General features: G+C 42.3%; 1 protein-coding gene across 22 annotated transcripts in view; it reads left to right on the forward strand.

The window, feature by feature from the left end:
- RIMBP2 (RIMS binding protein 2) overlaps nucleotides 1–19,754 on the forward strand; it is a 970,948-nt gene that overhangs the window by 258,047 nt on the left and 693,147 nt on the right. For all 22 annotated transcript variants that reach the window (XM_056533442.1, XM_056533333.1, XM_056533398.1 and 19 more), the window contains one exon: nucleotides 6,297–6,431. In XM_056533442.1, coding sequence (XP_056389417.1) covers nucleotides 6,297–6,431 — 135 coding nt within the window. The remainder of the gene's footprint in view (nucleotides 1–6,296; nucleotides 6,432–19,754) is intronic.

Raw genomic sequence — 19,754 nt, forward strand, 5'->3', positions numbered from 1 at the left:
ACTGTGCTCGTGATGTCAGCAGAGAGCTCTATGTTCCAAAAAGAAAAGTACTGGAAGTATTAAGATTTTTTAATAGAAGTATATTACAAATCTGTATAAAGAGTAGGAGAGGCTCTTATCAACTACCGTATATACTTGAGTATAAGCCGAGTTTTTCAGCACGATTTTTCGTGCTGAAAACACCCCCCTCGGCTTATACTCGAGTGAACTCCCCCACCCGCAGTGGTCTTCAACCTGCGGACCTCCAGAGGTTTCAAAACTACAACTCCCAGCAAGCCCGGGCAGCCATCGGCTGTCCGGGCTTGCTGGGAGTTGTAGTTTTGAAACCTCCTGAGGTCCGCAGGTTGAAGACCACTGCGGCCTTCGACATCATCCAGCCCCCTCTCACCCCCCTTTAGTTCTGTACAGTACTCACCTCCGCTCGGCGCTGGTCCGGTCCTGCAGGACTGTCCGGTGAGGAGGTGGTCCGGTGGGATAGTGGTTCCGGGCTGCTATCTTCACCGGGGAGGCCTCTCCTAAGCGCTTCGGGCCCGGCCTCAGAATAGTCACATTGCCTTGACAACGACGCAGAGGTGCGTTCATTGCCAACGTACTTCTGCGTCGTTGTCAAGGCAACGCCTCTATTCCGGGCCGGAAGCGCGGAGAAGAGGCGCCCCCGGTGAAGATAGCAGCCCGGAACCACTATCCGACCGGACCACCTCCTCACCGGACAGCCCTGCAGGACCGCACCAGCGCCGAGCGGAGGTGAGTACTCAGAACTAAAGGGGGTGAGAGGGGGCTGGATGATGTCGAAGGCCGCAGTGGTCTTCAACCTGCGGACCTCCGGAGGTTTCAAAACTACAACTCCCAGCAAGCCCGGACAGCCGATGGCTGCCCGGGCTTTCTGGGAGTTGTAGTTTTGAAACCTCTGGAGGTCCGCAGGTTGAAGACCACTGAGGGCGAATGATGAGAAGAAGATGATGAAGGGGGGGGGGTGTGGGATGATGACAAGAGGATGATGAAGGGGGGGGGGGTGTGGGATGATGACAAGAGGATGATGAAGGGGGGGATGATGACAAGAGGATGATGAAGGGGGGGGGGTGGGATGATGAAGAAGGGGATATGTGGGAGATGATGACAAGGGGATGATGAAGGGGGGATGTGTGGGATGATGACAAGGGGATGATGAAGGGGGGATGTGTGGGATGATGACAAGGGGATGATGAAGGGGGGATGTGTGGGATGATAAGGGGATGATGAAGGGGGGATGTGCGGGATGATAAGGGGATGATGAAGGGGGATGTGTGGGATGATGACAAGGGGATGATGAAGGGGGGATGTGTGGGATGATAAGGGGATGATGAAGGGGGGATGTGTGGGATGATAAGGGGATGATGAAGGGGGGATGTGTGGGATGATAAGGGGATGATGATGAGGATGTTAATGACGGGTCTGGATGATGACAGGGGGGGATGATGTATTTCCCACCCATGGCTTATACTCGAGTCAATAACTTTTCCTGGGATTTTGGGTTGAAATTAGGGGTCTCGGCTTATACTCGGGTCGGCTTATACTCGAGTATATACGGTAGTTTCCTAGGACCCGAGCTACTCAAATAACACCTATACCCACGGTGTTAAATGCAATAAATAAAAAATGGAAATTGAGGCTCAGGGTCAATGAATACACAATAAAATTCACAATAAATATACAAATATAATACAACAACTGTAACTAATATCCACAGGTACTAGTAAAATTCATAAAATTAAAAATATAAGTGTCCACAGTATCCAATAAAACAGCCAAAATTATCCACAGTGTCCGATAAATCAGTCAAAATTATCCAGTGTCCGATAAGCAAGGCGAAAAAATAAAAATATTCTTGAGAAATATATCTAATAGTTCAGATGGTGGGTACCATGAAAATTAAGTGCATATTAATAATCTCTTAGTAGTTATGTTCAAATGACTCTCCTTGTATATGAATATTTGTAATCCGATGTATAAGTTCTGGCTCTTTATGCAAAGAGCCCACTGCTATATAATAATGATATGCAGCGATGTCTGAAGTGAGCTTACAGGGAGGATACAATGCTGCTAGACAAGTGATACAATCTATGCATACAATTGTGTAAAGGGTTTAGTTCTCTTGAATGAAACACCTGCTGCTAGAGATTTTGCGGTATGAAATTATGCAGTGGGTTTTGGTGGGCAAAAACCAGCATAGCTGTATACGTAGTACCTGATGTGGCGTTGGTGGTCCGGCTTAGTACAGATGATGGTCGGCTGTTGTCTCAAATTAGAATATGGCAGATATGGTCTGTTTAAAGTGATATACACTTATGGATAAGGTGCAGATATTGGGCTTATATCACTTTAAACAGACCATATCTGCCATATTCCAATTGCAACAGCTGGATGCCCGCGATTCTGGGACCACTGCTGCACGCGCGCTGTTAGCGCCTTAGTCACACGTGCAATCCGCACCACCTGTTACCTGCATCCACTCACAGCCCCGGTCGGCAGACTAATTGAGACTTTTCATTCTAGACATTCATTATGGATTTTTTATTGAATTATTCCTATGAACTATATGGACTGAGAACGTTTTCTCTTGATATATGCAGCAGATATTTAATTAATTAATTTTCTTTGGTGCTACTTATCCATCATTTTTATCTTAATCTTATTGTTTTTTTATTATACCTATTTTTTTTTACCCAGTATATGCCATTCACCTTAAGCAAGGGCCCTGCTAGGCGATTGGTTATATATACCCATTTTTATACAATAAAGTCCATCTTTTGGATCCTATCTCCACTACTCTTTTCTTTCTTCTCTCCCCTTTCTTCTCTCCCCTTAAATATTTTACATTTATAATTTCTACATCTGAAAGTATAAGTTTCATAATCTATTTGGTCAGTAAATATAAATATATGCAACCTATTAGTGTTAAAATAGCAAAAAAATCTTAATTTTTTTTAAATTTCATGATTTTTTGCATTGTAAAAAAAAATACAAATGATATCTGCTTACTTTTACTATGTACATGAAGGACAACTTGTGACAAAAATTACAATGTCCGAATTTTCGTGATTGGCAAAACGTTACCAGAGTTATTGTCTAATAAAGACAGACATCCCCGATTTGAAAAAACAGGCCTGGTCTTTCAGGAGCATACAGGTTTACTTGTACTGGTCCTTAAGGGGTTAATGCGCTGAAAATTGAAGGGTTCTGTCTCTGGGATATTGGCTGTATGGAGTAGCACTTAGAAGGGAAATCTGGACACGTTTCAAGTCCTCCGTAGGACTTTTCCTCAGCAGCTAAAAGTAAAAGTAAGTCTACTTTTACTTTTAGCTGCTGAGGAAAAGTCCCATGGAGGACTTGAAATGCGTCCAGCTTTCCCTTCTAAGTGCCACTCCATACAGCCAATATCCCAGAGACAGAACCCTTCAATTTTCGGCGCATCAAACCTATGCGCTCCAGCCACGAGGTTACGCTGCACCAGGCTAATTATCAGAGCTGTTACAAGGATCGGATCCTCTAAAATTTGCTGTATCTTTTGAGACAAGCCATGTCTCTAACAGCCGACCATCATCTGTACTAGGCCGGGACCACCAGCGCCACATCAGGTACTATGCATACAGCTATGCTGTACTTTTGAAGCGCTGCAGTCCCCTGTTTATTTTCCCACCAAAACCCACTGCATAATTTTAGACCGCAAAATCTCTAGCAGCAGGTGTTTCATTCAAGAGAACTAAACCCTTTACACAATTGTATGCATACATTGTATCAATTGTCTAGCAACATCGTATCCTCCCTATAAACTCACTTCAGACATCGCTGCATATCGTTGAGACTGCCCAGTCTCTAGCAGCGGGCTCTTTGCATAAAGAGCCAGAACTTATACATCGAATTACAAATTTTCATGTACAAGGGGATTCATTTGAACAAAACTACTAAGAGATTAATATGCACTTTATGTTCATGGTACCCACCATCTGAACTATTAGATCAATTTCTCAAGAATATCTCTATTTTTTTGGCTGGCTTATCGGACACTGTGGATAATTGTGACTGATTTATTGGACACTGTGGATCATTTTGGCTGCTTTATCGGATACTGTGGACACATATTTTTTTTTACAATTTTATGAATTTTACTAATGCCTGTTGATATTAGTTAAAATTGTCATATTATATTTTTATATTTATTGTGAATTTTATTGTGTATTTGCCGATCCACAGAGTCCCTGGGAGGTTTGGCACACACTAATTATCATATATATATTTTATTATAGTAAACATATCATCATCCAATATTCATTGACCCTAAGCCTCAATTTCCATTTTTTTATTTACAAATCTGTTTAACTTTCTGGCACCAGTTGATTTTAGTTTTCCACCGGAGTACCCCTTTAAGGACAGATCACAGCGAATTTCACTCCTGACACCCACTGCGATCGTCCTTCATCCCTGAGATGCTGAGCGTCTTTTTCCTGTGCTGGCATTTCTGCTCTGTACTCCAGCCGGCCAGTGATGTGAATATAATTTTACATCAATGATTCATATTTCCCACTGAGAGCGGGGATTGGCTGCCAACATCTAGCCAATCACCACTCTGGGCAGAAAATATGAATTGTGATCACATCACTGGCTCGCCCGGAGTTCAGAGCAGAGATGCGAGCGCTTTTGCTATTTTGTTGGAATTAGTTTTCCAGCAATTTAATAAAGTTACTATTGTTCTATTGAAATTCCAATCTGCGCATGTGTCAACTCCAAAAACGGATTAGAAAAACCGTGTGCAACAGTATTCTGAAGTTCTGTGTACGGTTCTCATAGACAACAATATCAAAAGAACCGCATACGGTTCGCATACGGTTTTCCAACCGGAGGCAAAAACGTGGTCGACAGCGTTTTTGCCTACGGTTGAAAAATCGTCAAAACCATGTCCAAGGCAAAACGGATGCAACCGTACACAACATTTGGAATACGGTTTACAATGCATTCTATATGCATACGGTTTCGGATACGTTTTTTTGCGGAAAACTGTATACGGTTACCGTATTTGAAAAACGTGGTGTGAACCCAGCCTAAAAATATCACAAATACTTTATAAAACACATATTTAAAGTACATTAATAAAAATTTTCACAAAATTAATTTAAATAAATATATTAACTTTACAATTGCATGGCCTTTTTATCCATTTTTAATATTGCCTGCTACATTTTAATGTCCCTGCCCGCTCACATTAATTGGTCCCTGATTGGAAATTAATACAAATTTCGTTATAAAAAATATTCATTTCATTCCCCACAATTTTTTCCATCCCTACTGTATCTTTTAAAAAAAAAAAAATAATAAGGTAACCTACGAAATTATATAAAAAATAGCTAACTCCATCCTTTTTATTTGATGGCTGAAGTCCAAAAAAGAATAAAAACCACTCGCAAAACGCCAAACTAGCCGCCATACCCAATCCCATAGAAATGAATGGAGGGGGGAGTGGTGTGACGTCACAAATACGGAAGCCCCTGACTTCCTTTGTCATGAACGCTGCAGCGCAGGCCCGGAGATCGCAGGGGTCCCAGCATCCAGGCCCCCTTGCGATCAGACATGTTATTCCCTAACGTGTCTAGGGAGGAGCACCCCTTCAACTTTTCTCTTCATTAAAGTCTACCTACCATTTAAAAAACTTTTGACATGTGGTAGAAAAGCTCAAAAGTTTTGGTACGTTGGGGTCTGAGTGTTCAACACCCCCCCCCCCCCCCCCCCTACACACACACACACACACACACACACTAATTGACTAATTGCTAGAAAAAACGTGATCCTGTCTGATATTTTTTGTTCATTTGTCACCACAGTATGCTACCTTTACATCCTTATATACCCCTGACCCGTAAAGAATAGAGTTAAAGATTTGGAATGCTCAGAACAATACATCTTCTCGTTTGTTTTTTAATAGTATAGGCTGTAAAGTTTAGCACATAGAAGAGATAGTAATAATTATACGTTTGCTGAATACTATCTTTTACCACTAACTTTATAAACAGATAAATAACCTTCCCAGTTTACAACCTGGTACAATGTGTAACAAAAAGCCTTTCTAGCTAGAGACATAATTAATGTTTCATTTAACTACTGTTTAAAAATCTTATTGTTGTTACTTTATGGATGTTATCTTTCAATAATACTTGTCCTACCATTTCATAGTTTAGATTTCTTCTAGGGTCATAGTTAATCAGTGAATTGTGCTGTAAATCATATTTGTTTGCTGTTTCAGTTTGGTTTTATTTCTTCTCATACAGGAGGGATTAATGGGTCAAAAGCCAAGTGATGTAGAGCATTTGCTGAAGCAGTCCCAGAAGGAGCTGCTATGGCTGCAGCGACAGCTGTCATTCATCTCCAATGGAGGCCCACCATGCATTCTATCAACAAACAAGGTAGGACTGCAATCCTGATATGTGGCATATTTTAAGTGTCTGGTATGAGCATGTATTAATGCAAATGTGTATTACAGGAATCATAAACCTAGTGTTAGCCTATGTAAAAATAGCACACATATCTGCTGACTTTGACTTTTAAGATCCATTAATTTGTACGGCTTAAGGGGCACAATTTATTGCAGCTATACATCAGGGTGACTAACAATGGTCTCAGGAGGAATAAGAAATTTGATCTACAGCAGAAATAAGTTACAGTGAATGCTTACATTCCAGGTTATTAACATCCCTCTTTGAACTCTACTGTACTTACCATCCTGTGAACTGGATTTTCATAAATTAATGCTCAACCCAAAAATTAGACTCCAGTCCATATCTGAGGTAAATCACTAGAGATGAGGGAACTTTTGGAAAATTTGATCCGGCCAATTCGCCGAATTTCCCCAAAAAATCTGGTTGGGTCCGAATATATTCACGGCAAATCGCTATTAAAAACAGCTATTTCTGGCCTACAGAGATGCTCATTAGGGGTGTAGAACACTTTGCCTTGTCATAACATGCATAGGAAGTGTGCTGTGTTAGTGAAATAATATTGTTATTCAGTATGAAATGCAGATTACAGGCATCTCTATTAGAATTACTGCCGCAGAGCGACTGGATGTGGCAGCAGGATCATTAGACCAAATGGCATCATAATTGAAGAGATTAAAGAGATTTTTTAATTTTTATTTAATTTAATTTGAATTAACTTTAGTTTTTTTTAAATCCTTTTTTTTGAGGACCCATTCTGGTGAGCATTGAGCTGGCGGTCATCCGGGAGGGGAGCTACTACCTGTCCCAGCCCCTGCCTCTCAGCGCATGCTTTGAGTGTCCACTTGAAAAGGAAGGGACTGCAGTACCAGCAACTTGCACAGGAGCACATTCAGCTTTTGCGCCGTTGGATAAGTGGGCGCATATTGCTAGAATTTTCTGAAGTGAAAATACTCGTACTTGTATCTTAAAATCGAGCTGGCGGTCCTCCGCGAGGCGAACTACCACCTGTTCCAGCCCCTGGCTCTCAGCACCCCTCTAACCCCCGGACTGTGAAACTGCGAATGTTTCATTTAATTTAATCAGTTAAGGTTCATTGTCATCGCTCCAACCTGTTTCATTGTATTCTTGTGGTAATTCCACAGGTAATATATGACGACGACCATAAGGCCTCACAATTGAAAAGATTGAAGAGATTTTTTTAAATTTAAATTGAAGATTTTGATTAGATTCACAAGTTTAACCCCTTAAGGACGCAGCCCATTTGGGCCTTAAGGACGCAGACAATTTAATTTTTACGTTTTCGTTTTTTCCTCCTCGCCTATAAAAAATCATAACTCTTATATTTTCATCCACAGACTAGTATGAGGGCTTGTTTTTTGCGTGACCAGTTTTCCATTGTAATGCCATCACTCACTTTACCATAAAATGTATGGCGCAACCAAAAAAATACTATTTGTGTGGTGAAATTAAAAAGAAAACCAGTATTTTGCTAATTTTGGAAGGTTTCGTTTTCACGCCGTACAATTTACAGTAAAAATGACATGTGTTCTTTATTCTTTGGGTCAATACGATTAAAATGATACCCATGATAACATACTTTTCTATTACTGTTGTGCTTAAAAAAAAAAGGGGTACTCCGGTGAAAACCTTTTTTCTTTTAAATCAACTGGTGCCAGAAAGTTAAACAGATTTGTAAATTACTTCTATTAAAAAATCTTAATCCTTCCTGTACTTATTAGCTGCAGAATACTACAGAGGAAATTCTTTTCTTTTTGGAATTCTCTCTGATGACATCACGAGCACAGTGCTCTTTGCTGACATCATAATAATAATAACAACTCTTTATTTATTGTTGTCCTTAGTGGGATTTGAACCCAAGGCACCAGCACAAGGCAGCAGTGCTAACCACTGAGCCACCATGCTGCCCTTAGCATACATCTGCTATGCACGGTTGCTAAAATGGACAGAGATGTCGGCAGAGAGCACTGTGCTCGTGATGTCATCAGTGTTCCAAAAAGAAAGGAATTTCCTCTGTAGCATTCAGCAGCTAATAAGTACTGGAAGGATTAAGATTTTTTAAAAGAAGTCATTTACAAATATGTTTAACTTTCTGGCACCAGTTGATTTAAAAGAAAAAATGTTTTCACCGGAGTACCCCTTTAACCCCTTAACCCCTTGGGGACGGAGCCCATTATGACCCTAAGGACGGGAGCATTTTTTGCAAATCTGACCACTGTCACTTTAAGCATTAATAACTCTGGGATGCTTTTACTTATAAATTTGATTCCGAGATTGTTTTTTCGGGACATATTCTACTTTATGTTAGTGGTAAATTTTCGGCGATTCTTGCATCCTTTCTTGGTGAAAAATTCAAAAATTTCATGAAAAATTTAAAAATTTTGCATTTTTCTAACTTTGAAGCTCTCTGCTTATAAGGAATATGGATATTCCAAATAAATTATATATTGATTCACATATACAATATGTCTACTTTGTGTTTGCATCATAAAATTGATGAGTTTTTACTTTTGGAAAACATCAGAGGGCTTCAAAGTTCAGCAACAATTTTCCAATTTTTCGCAAAATTTTCAAAATCTGAATTTTTCAGGGACCAGTTCAGGTTTGAAGTGGATTTGAAGGGTCTTCTGGTTAGAAATACCCGATAAATGACCCCATTATAAAAACTGCACCCCCCAAAGTATTCAAAATGACATTCAGTAAGTGTGTTAACCCTTTAGGTGTTTCACAGGAATAGCAGCAAAGTGAAGGAGAAAATTCACAATCTTCATTTTTTACACTCGCATGTTCTTGTAGACCAAATTTTTTAATTTTTACAAGGGGTAGAAGGAGAAAATGTATACTTAAATTTGTAGCCCAATTTCTCTTAAGTAAGCGCATACCTCATATGTCCATGTAAAGTGTTCAGCGGGCGCATTAGAGGGCTCAGAAGGGAAGGAGCGACAAGGGGATTTTGGAGAGTACGTTTTTCTGAAATGGTTTTTGGGGGGCATGTTGCATTTAGGAAGCCCCTATGGTACCAGAACAGCAAAAAATCCCCACATGGCATACCATTTTAGAAACTAGACCCCTTGGGGAACGTAACAAGTGGTAAAGTGAACCTTAATACCCCACAGGTGTTTCACGACTTTTGCATATGTAAAAAAATATATATATATTTTCACTAAAATGTGTGTTTCCCCCCAAATTTCACATTTTTGCAAGGGTTAATAGCAGAAAATACCCTTAAAATTTGTAACCCCATCTCTTCTGAGTATGAAGGTACCCCATAAGTGGACCTGAAGAGCACTACGGGCGAACTACAATGCTCAGAAGAGAAGGAGTCATATTTGGCTTTTGGAGAGCAAATTTTGCTCGGGGGGCATGTCGCATTTAGGAAGCCCCTATGGTCACACAACAGCAAAAAACCCTCACATGGCATACCATTTTGGAAACTAGACCCCTTGAGGAACGTAACAAGGTATAAAGTGAGCCTTAATACCTCACAAGGGTTTCACGACTTTTGCATATGTAAAGATTTGTTTTTTTAACTAAAATGTGTGTTTCCCCCCAAATTTCACATTTTTGCAAGGGTTAATAGCAGAAAAGACCCCACAAAATTTGTAACCCCATCTCTTCTGAGTATGAAGCTACCCCATAAGTGGACCTGAAGTGCACTACAGGCGAACTACAATGCTCAGAAAAGAAGGAGTCATATTTGGCTTTTGGAGAGCAAATTTTGCTCGGGGGGCATGTTGCATTTAGGAAGCCCCTATGGTGCCAGGACAGCAAAATAACCCCACATGGCATACCATTTTGGAAACTAGACCCCTTGAGGAACGTAAGGGGTACAGTGAGCATTTACCCCCCACTGGTGTCTGTCAGATCTTTGGAACAGTGGGCTGTACAAAATGTTTAATTTGCACAGCCCACTGTTCCAAAGATCTGTCAGACACCAGTGGGGTGTAAATTATCACTGCACCCCTCATTACATTCCGTGAGGGGTGTAGTTTCTGAAATGGGGTCACATGTGTTTTTTTTTTTTTTTTTGCGTTTGTCAAAACCGCTGTAACAATCAGCCACCCCTGTGCAAATCACCTCAAATGTACATGGTGCACTCTCCCTTCTGGGCCTTGTTGTGCGCCCCCAGAGCACTTTGCGCCCACTTATGGGGTATCTCCGTAGTCGGGAGAAGTTGCATTACAAATTTTGGGGGGCTTTTTTCCCTTTTACCTCTTGTCAAAATGAACAGTATAGGGCAACACCAGCGTGTTAGTGTAAAAAATTTATTTTTTTACACTAACATGCTGTTGTAGACCCCAACTTCACCTTTTCATAAGGGGTTAAAGGAGAAAAAGCCCCCCAAAATTTGTTAGGCAATTTCTCCCGAGTACAAGTACGGCAATACCCCATATGTGGCCCTAAACTGTTGCCCTAAAATACGACAGGGCTCCAAAGTGAGAGCGCCATGCGCATTTGAGGCCTGAATTAGGGATTTGCATAGGGGTGGACATAGGGGTATTCTACGCCAGTGATTCCCAAACAGGGTGCCTCCAGCTGTTGCAAAACTCCCAGCATGCTTGGACAGTAAACGGCTGTCCGGCAATACTGGGAGTTGTTGTTTTGCAACAGCTGGAGGCTCCATTTTGGAAACAGTGGCGTACCAGACGTTTTTAATTTTTATTGGGGAGGGGAGGGGGGCTGTGTAGGGGTATGTGTATATGTAGTGTTTTTTTACTTTTTATCTTATTTTGTGGTAGTGTAGTGTAGTGTTTTTAGGGTACAGTCACACGGGCGGGGGATTACAGCGAGTTTTCCGCTGTGAGTTTGAGCTGCCGCGCAAAATTTGCTGCATCGCAAACTTGCAGCCTGATACTCACTGTAAGCCCCCTGCCCATGTGAATGTACCCTGTACATTCACAGGGGGGGGGACCTCCAGCTGTTGCAAAACTACAACTCCCAGCATGCACAGTTTATCAGTGCATGCTGGTAGTTATAGTTTTGCAACAGCTGGAGGCACACGGGTTGGGAAACACTGAGTTAGGAAACAGACAATGTTTCCCAACCAGTGTGCCTCCAGTTGTTGCAAAACCACAACTCTCAGCATTCTCAGGCATGCTGGGAGTAGTAGTTCGGCAACATCTTTAGAGCCAGATGTTGCCGAACTACAACTCCCAGCATGCTTGGAGTTGTAGTTTTGCCACATCTGGAGGACTACAGTTTGCAGACCACTAATACAGTGGTTCCCAATCTGTGCCCTTCCAGATGTTGCAAAACTACAACTCCCAGTATGCCAAAACTGTCCAGGCATGCTGGGAGTTGTAGTTCTGCAACATATGAAGGGCCAGATGTTACAGAACTACAACTCCCAGCATGCCTGGACAGTAAGGGCATGCTGAGGATGTGTAGTTTTGCAACATCTGGAAGGGCACAGTGGTCCCAAAACTGTGGACCTCCAGATGTTGCAAAACTGCAACTCCCAGCATGCCCAGACGCCAAGAGCTGTCTGGGCATGCTGGGAGTTGTAGTTTACAGGGTCCCAATACAGCAATGCATGTCGCTTTACGGCGACGTGCATTGCTGTAAAGGGCCCGACCGCGGCTGAAGATCAACTCACCTGTCGCCGCTGCCGCCGTCTCCGTCGCCGGGATCCGGGTCTTCAGGGACGAGGTAAGTACCGAGGCCGGTCCCCAGCACTCCCCCGTCCCCCGCTGCGTCCTCCGGTCTTCCTCCTGTCCTCTCCGGACTTCAAGGGGCCTCCTTAGTTAACCGACGGATCGCAGGGGATCGGAGGAGGTGGCAGGCTTGCCACCTCGCTCCTAGTCTTCAGCATGGTCCTGGCTGTCTGTGACAGCCGGGATCATGCGAAATTACAGGGGCGATCGGGTCCCAGAGACCCGATCAGCCCGGTATCGCCGCAGATCGCAAGGGCGATTTCCCTTGCGATTTGCGGCGATCGCCGACATGGGGGGCCTACATGGCCCCCCTCAGCATTTGCCCTGGATGCCTGCTGAAGGATTTCAGCAGGCATCCAGTTCCGAACTCTGCCCGGCGAGCGGCAGAGACCGGAAATACAACAGGACGTTCTCTAACGTCCTTGGGCATTAAAGCCCAGGTAGTGAGGACGTTAGAGAACATCCTATGTCCTTAAGTGGTTAAAATCCCCGTATTTTGAAGACCTATAACTTTTTCATTTTTCCGTATAAGCGGCGGTATGAGGGCTCATTTTTGCGCGGTGATCTGTACTTTTTTATTGATACCATATTTGCTTATATAGAACTTTTAATTCAATTTTTAAACATTTTTTTTAAATAAAATGTTATAAAAAAGCATATATTTTGGACTTTTTTTATTTTTACGTTCACGCCGTTCACCGTACGGTACCATTAACATTTTATTTTAATAGTTCAGATATTTATGCATGCAGCGATACCAAATATGTATATAAAATATTTTTTTTAACACTTTTCGGGGGCGAAATAGGGAAAATCGGACAATTTATGTTTTATTGGGGGAGGGGGTTTTTCACATTTTTTAAACTTTCTTTTTTTACTTTTTTTACTTTTATTTTTACACTTTAATAGTCCCCATAGGGGAACGCAGCAGAACCAGGTGAGGGGACCTCCGTCTGCCGTGCAGGATGATCGAATCGCCGCGGCAGCGCTGCAGGCGATCCAATCATCCATTTTCATCCATGCTGCAGATGCCGCGATCTGTATTGATCACGGCATCTGAGGGGTTAATGGCGGACTTCCGCGGGATCGCGGGTGTCCGCCATTACGGGAGGATCAACTGGTGCCAGAAAGTTAAAATGATTTGCAAATTGCTTCTATTAAAAAATCTTTACCCTTCCAGTACATTTAACCAGCTGTATGCTACAGAGGAAATTCTTTTTTGCCTTGTCCACAGTGCTCTCTGCTAACACCTGATGCCCATATCAGGAACTGTCCAGAGCAGCATAGGTTTGCTATGGGATTTTTCTCCTGCTCTGGACAGTTCCTGATATGGGCATCAGGTGTCAGCAGAGAGCACTGTGGACAAGACCAATAATAAATTAAAAAAGAAAATAACTTTCTCTGTAGCATACAGCTGCTAAAAAGTACTGGAAGGGTAAAGATTTTTTAATAGAAGTAATTTACAAACCTGTTTAACTTTCTGGCACCAATTGATTTAAAAAAAAAAAAATTCCACCCTTTTTAATGTCCCGGGTGCCAAAAGCGTTTACTTTGAACTAATACTGTGTGACCACAAAACCCAATGTAACAAGGAGTCACATGATGGCACAATGACAGAGCCTAGAGGTGGTAGCAGCCCGACAAGACCATAGGGCCTCACAATTGAAAAGATTAAAAATATTTATTTAAATTGAACATGCTGAACAGATTAAAATTTTAAACGTTTAATTTAATGTGCCAACAGCATGAGGAGACCATATGGTGGCACACTGACACAGCCTGGAGGTGGCAGCATCAGTTTGAGGAAACCATATGGCGGCACAATGACAGAGCCTGGAGGTGGCAGCGGCAGCATGAGGGCCATGCCAATTGAGGGTTGAGTCTTAGTAACTCACCGACTGTTGACTGGGGGTGTCGGATGTCACTTGGGATGAAGTGGATGACCGAGTGAACCAATCAATCATGCTGGGTTGCTGGGTGCTGGGTTGCTGGTCGAGACATGACTACTAGTAAAACTGTATTTGGCTACAAAAGTAGGTGTGTAGTTTTGGCTGTACGTACAGTATACACTTATGAGAGGAGGACTATGCGCTCCACTATGCTTAAAACAGTTTTAGACTACTGAAACAACTGTGTAGCTTTGGCTGGCCTTTCACAGTAACTAGGCTCAAATTATTGTAACAGGAAAAATATAAAGGACACGTAGGTGTACGTACAGTTTACACTTATGAGAGGCGGACTATATGCTCTGCTACAAACTGTATAAGGCTACAAAAACAAGTGTGTAGCTTTGGCTGGCCTTTCACAGTAACTGGCCCACATTAGTTTAACAGGAAAAAAAACGTACACCACATAGGTGTATGTACAGTTTACACTTATGAGAGATGGATGATACTCTCCACTCTCCACTGTATTAGTCTACAAAAACAAGTGTGTAGCTTTGGCTGGCTTTTCACAGTAAGTAGGCCCAAATTAGTTTGACAGGGGAAGAAAAATGTACACCACCTATGTACGCACAGGCTACACTTATGAGAGGACAACATGCTCTGCTATGCAACCTGTATTAGGCACTGAAATCACGTGACTATTGCTTTTCGTGCTCACCCTAACTGGCCCCTGTTAGCTTTAGAGTTGTAGTACACACTATTGCTGCAGTAGAGTCGCTGTGTAGTATAGTCCAGTACAGTATTATTATGCACTAATAGCAGGTGACAATGGCTTTTAGTGCTCACCCTAACTGGCCCCTGTTAGCTTTAGAGTTGTAGTACACACTAGAGCTGCAGCACAGAGTCGCTGTGTAGTACAGCCCAGTACAGTATTATTATGCACTAATAGCAGGTGACAATGGCTTTTAGTGCTCAGCTTAACTGGCTCCTATATGCTTCAGAGTTGCTGTACACCACACTGCAGAAGTACAGAGTTGCTGTGTAGTACACCTACTTTGTCTCTCTCTCTTTCTTCCCTGTCAGTGCTTTGCTGCAGTGATTTGGGCTTCTGGTGAATCGCTGCTGTGAAGCTGTTTTTCTGTGCAACACATACTGCTCTATCTCTGTCTGCAATAAAACGCTCTCTCTGAAATACAATGCTGGAATGGCTGGCCGCAAGATGGCTGCCGATTAAATAGGGCTGTGACATCACAGGGCTGGCTGCTGATAGGCTGCATGTGATTCAGGGTCATCCCGCCTACCCTCCTTCCCAGAGTTCCTTGTCCCGTGTCCTCACATTTGGATCTGACATTTTTAGATGCCCAGAGCCTGGACCGCAATAAATGGAGTTTAATGAAATTGAATCACGGCAATATTAGGATTCGTTGCAAAGCAAATTTTTCCTGAAATTCGTAACGACTTCGGATTCATCAGATTCGATTAGCTCATCCCTAGTTATCATATCCCTGAATTACCAAGGCAAAAAGTTCACTTCTCTTTATCACCAAAATGTTTGTATGGCGTTCTTTTTTCTGCTAACTTTCCACTTATTATTTAAAGAAGTACTACGGTTTTAGGTCCGGTCACAAAACTGGATACGGGTCAAAAATGAGCCGACCGATGTCACCGTTTGACTCCGGTCGGCTCATTAAAGTGAGTGGAGTTCAGCGCTGGTCCGGCTGGGGTACGGGAGAGCCCAGTTTGCCCCTCCCACAGCCGCACCCGTAGTGTAAAACCGAGATGTGAATGCAACCTTAGACTGATTTGTAAATCACTTCTATTTAAAAATCTTAAAGGGGTATTCTGGGCAAAAACATCTTATCCCCTATTGAAAGGATAGGGGATAAGATGTCTGATAGCGGGGGGCCCGCCGCTGGGACCCCCCGCGATCTCCCTGCAGCAGCCCGTATTCTATGCGTAGCTACATCTGCAGTTTCAGAAACTGCCAGGCTTCAGAGACAGGGACGTGATGTCACATGTCGCCCCCTTCATTCATGTCTATGGGAGGGGTCGTTCTGGTCGATACTCTCCCTCTATAGAAATGAATGGAGGGGGCGTGACGTGATGTCACATCCCCGTCTCAAAAGCCGGGTGGTTTCTGAAACTGCAGACGTAGCTACGCATAAAATGCGGGCTGCTGGAAGGAGATCGCAGGGGGTCCCAGCGGTGTGCCCCCCGCAATCAGACATCTTATCCCCTATCCTTTTGATAGGGGATAAGATGTTTTTGCCCGGAATACCCCTTTAAGCCTTCCAGTACTTAACAGCTGCCGTATAGTACAGAGAAAATTGTGTAGTTCTTTCCAGTCTGACCAAAGTGCTCTTTACTGCTACCTCTATCTGTGTTAGGAACTGTCCAGAATAGGAACAAATCCCCGTAGCAAACCTTTCCTGCTCTGGACAGGTTCTGACACAGACAGAGGTGTCAATACTGTGGTCAGACTGGAAAGAACTATACAACTTTCTCTGTAGTATACAGCAGCTGATAAGTACTAGAAGGCTTAAGATTTTTAAGTTGAAATAATTTACTAATTTGTTTAACTTTCTGGCACCAGTTTATAAAAAAAAAAACAAAAAAAAACTTGTATGTCACCGGAGTAAATGACCTTTAACCCCTTAAGGACCAGGCCATTTTAGACCTTAGGACCAGAGCGTTTTTTGCACATCTGACCACTGTCACTTTAAACATTAATAACTCTGGAATGCTTTTATCTATCATTCTGATTCCGAGATTGTTTTTTCGTGACATATTCTACTTTAACATAGTGGTAACATTTTGTGGTAACTTGCATCCTTTCTTGGTGAAAAATCCCTAAATTTGATGAAAAATTTGAAAATTTTGCATTTTTATAACTTTGAAGCTTTCCGCTTGTAAGGAAAATGGATATTCAAAATATATTGTTTTTAATTCACATTTCCAATATGTCTACTTTATGTTTGCATCATAAAATTGATGTGTTTTTTACTTTTGGAAGACACCAGAGGGCTTCAAAGTTCAGCAGCACTTTTCCAATTTTTCACAAACTTTTGAACCTCGCTTTTTTTCAGGGACCAGTTCAGGTTTGAAGTGGATTTGAAGGGTCTTCACATTAGAAATACCCCACAGATGACCCCATTATAAAAACTACACCCCCCAAAGTATTCAAAATGACATTCAGTAAGTGTTTTAACCCTTTAGGTGTTTCACAGGAATAGCAGCAAAGTGAAGGGGAAAATTCACAATCTTCATTTTTTACACTCGAATGTTCTTGTAAACCCAATTTTTGAATTTTTACAAGGGGTAAAAGGAGAAAATGGATACTTATATTTGTAGCCCAATTTCTCTCGAGTAAGGACATACCTCATATGTCTATGTTGAGTGTTCGGCGGGTGCAGTAGAGGGCTCAGAAGCGAAGGAGCGACAAGGGGATTTTGGAGAGTACGTTTTTCAGAAATGGTTTTTGGGGGGCATGTTGCATTTAGGAAGCCCCTATGGTGCCAGAACAGCAACAAAAAAACACATGGCATACCATTTTGGAAACTAGACCCCTTGAGGAACGTAACAAGGAACTAAGTGAGCCTTAATACCCCACAGGTGTCTAACGACTTTTGCATATGTAAAAAAAAAAAAAAAAATTTCACTAAAATGTGTGTTTCCCCCCAAATATCACATTTTTGCAAGGGTTAATAGCAGAAAATACCCCCCAAAATTTGTAACCCCATCTTTTGTGAGTATGTAGGCACCCCATAAGTTGGCCTGAAGTGCATTACGGGCGAACTACAATGCTCAGAAGAGAAGGAGTGATATTTGACTTTTTGAGAGCAAATTTTGCTCGGGGAGCATGTCGCATTTAGGAAGCCCCTATGGTGCCAGAACAGCAAAAAAAAAACACATGGCATACCATTTTGGAAACTAGACCCCTTGAGGAACGTAACAAGGAATAAAGTGAGCCTTAATACCCCACATGGGTTTCACGACTTTTGCATATGTAAAAAAAAAATATTTTTTTTCACTAAAATGAGTGCTTCCCCCCAAATTTCACATTTTTGCAAGGGTTAATAGCAGAAAATACCCCCCAAAATTTGTAACCCCATCTCTTCTGAGTATGGAGGTACCCCATAAGTGGACCTGAAGTGCACTACGGGCGAACTACAATGCTCAGAAGAGGAGGAGCACCATTGAGCTTTTGGAAAGAGAATTCGTTTGGAATGGTAGTCAGGGGCCATGTGCATTTACCAAGCCCTCCGTGGTGCCAGAACAGTGGACCCTCCCCCCACATGTGACCCTATTTTGGAAACTACACCCCTCACAGAATTTAATAAGTGGTGCAGTGAGCATTTACACCCCACTGGCGTTTGACAGATCTTTGGAACAGTGGGCTGTGCAAGTGGAAAATTAAATTTTTCATTTTCACGGATCACTGTTCCAAAAATCTGTCAGACACCTGTGGGGCGTAAATGCTCACTGTACCCCTTATTACATTACATGAGGGGTGTAGTTTCCAAAATGGGGTCACATATGGGGGGGTCCATTGTTCTGGTACCATGGGGGCTTTGTAAACACAAGTGGCCTTCAATTCCGGACAAATTTTCTCTTCAAAATCCCAATGGCGCTCCTTCTCTTCTGAGCATTGTAGTGCACCCATAGAGCACTTTACATCCACATATGGGGTATGCTCTTACTCAGAAGAAATTGGGTTACAAATTTTGGGGGGCTTATTTTTATTTTCCCTTGTGAAAATGAAAAATTTAGGGTGACACCTGCATTTTAGTGAAAAAATTTTTTTTTTTCATTTTCCCAAACAACTTTAATGAAAATTTGTCAAACACCTGTGGGGTGTTCAGACTCACTATACTCCTTGTTACGTTCCGTGAGGGGTGTCGTTTCCAAAATGGGGTCACATGTGGGTATTTATTTTTTTGGGTTTATGTTAGAACCGCTGTAAAATCAGCCACCCCTGTGCAAAGCACCAATTTAGGCCTCAAATGTACATGGTGCGCTCTCACTCCTGAGCCTTGTTGTGCGTCCGCAGAGCATTTTATGCCCACATATGGGGTATTTCCGTACTCAGGAGAAATTGCATTACAAATTTTGGGGGTCTTTTTTTCCTTTTACCTCCCGTGAAAATAAAAAGTAAAGGACAACACCAGCATGTTAGTGTAAAAAAAATTTGGCTGGCTGGTGTAGACCCCAACTTTTCTTTTTCATAAGGGGTAAAAGGAAAAAAAGCCCCCAAAATTAGTAGTGCAATTTCTCCTGAGTACGGAGATACCCCATATGTGGCACTAAAATGTTTCCTTGAAATACGACAGGGCTCTGAAGTGAGAGAGCGCCATGCGCATTTCAGGACTAAATTAGGGATTGCACAGGGGTGGACATAGGGGTATTCTACGCCAGTGATTCCCAAACAGGGTGCCTCCAGCTGTTGCTAAACTCCCAGCATGCCTGGACAGTTAGTGGCTGTCCGGAAATGCTGTGAGTTGTTGTTTTGCAACAGCTGGAGGCTCTGTTTTGGAAACACTGCCGTACAATACGTTTTTTTTTTTTATTAGGGGGACAGTGTAAGTGGGTGTAAATGTAGTGTTTTACCCTTTATTATGTGTAAGTGTAGTGTAGTGTTTTTAGGGTACGTTCACACTGGCAGAGGTTTACAGTGAATTTACCGCTAGGAGTTTGCACTGCGGCGAAAAATTTGCCGCAGCACATACTTGAAG

Source organism: Hyla sarda, chromosome 1, assembly GCF_029499605.1.
Source record: "Hyla sarda isolate aHylSar1 chromosome 1, aHylSar1.hap1, whole genome shotgun sequence".
NCBI lineage: Eukaryota > Metazoa > Chordata > Amphibia > Anura > Hylidae > Hyla > Hyla sarda.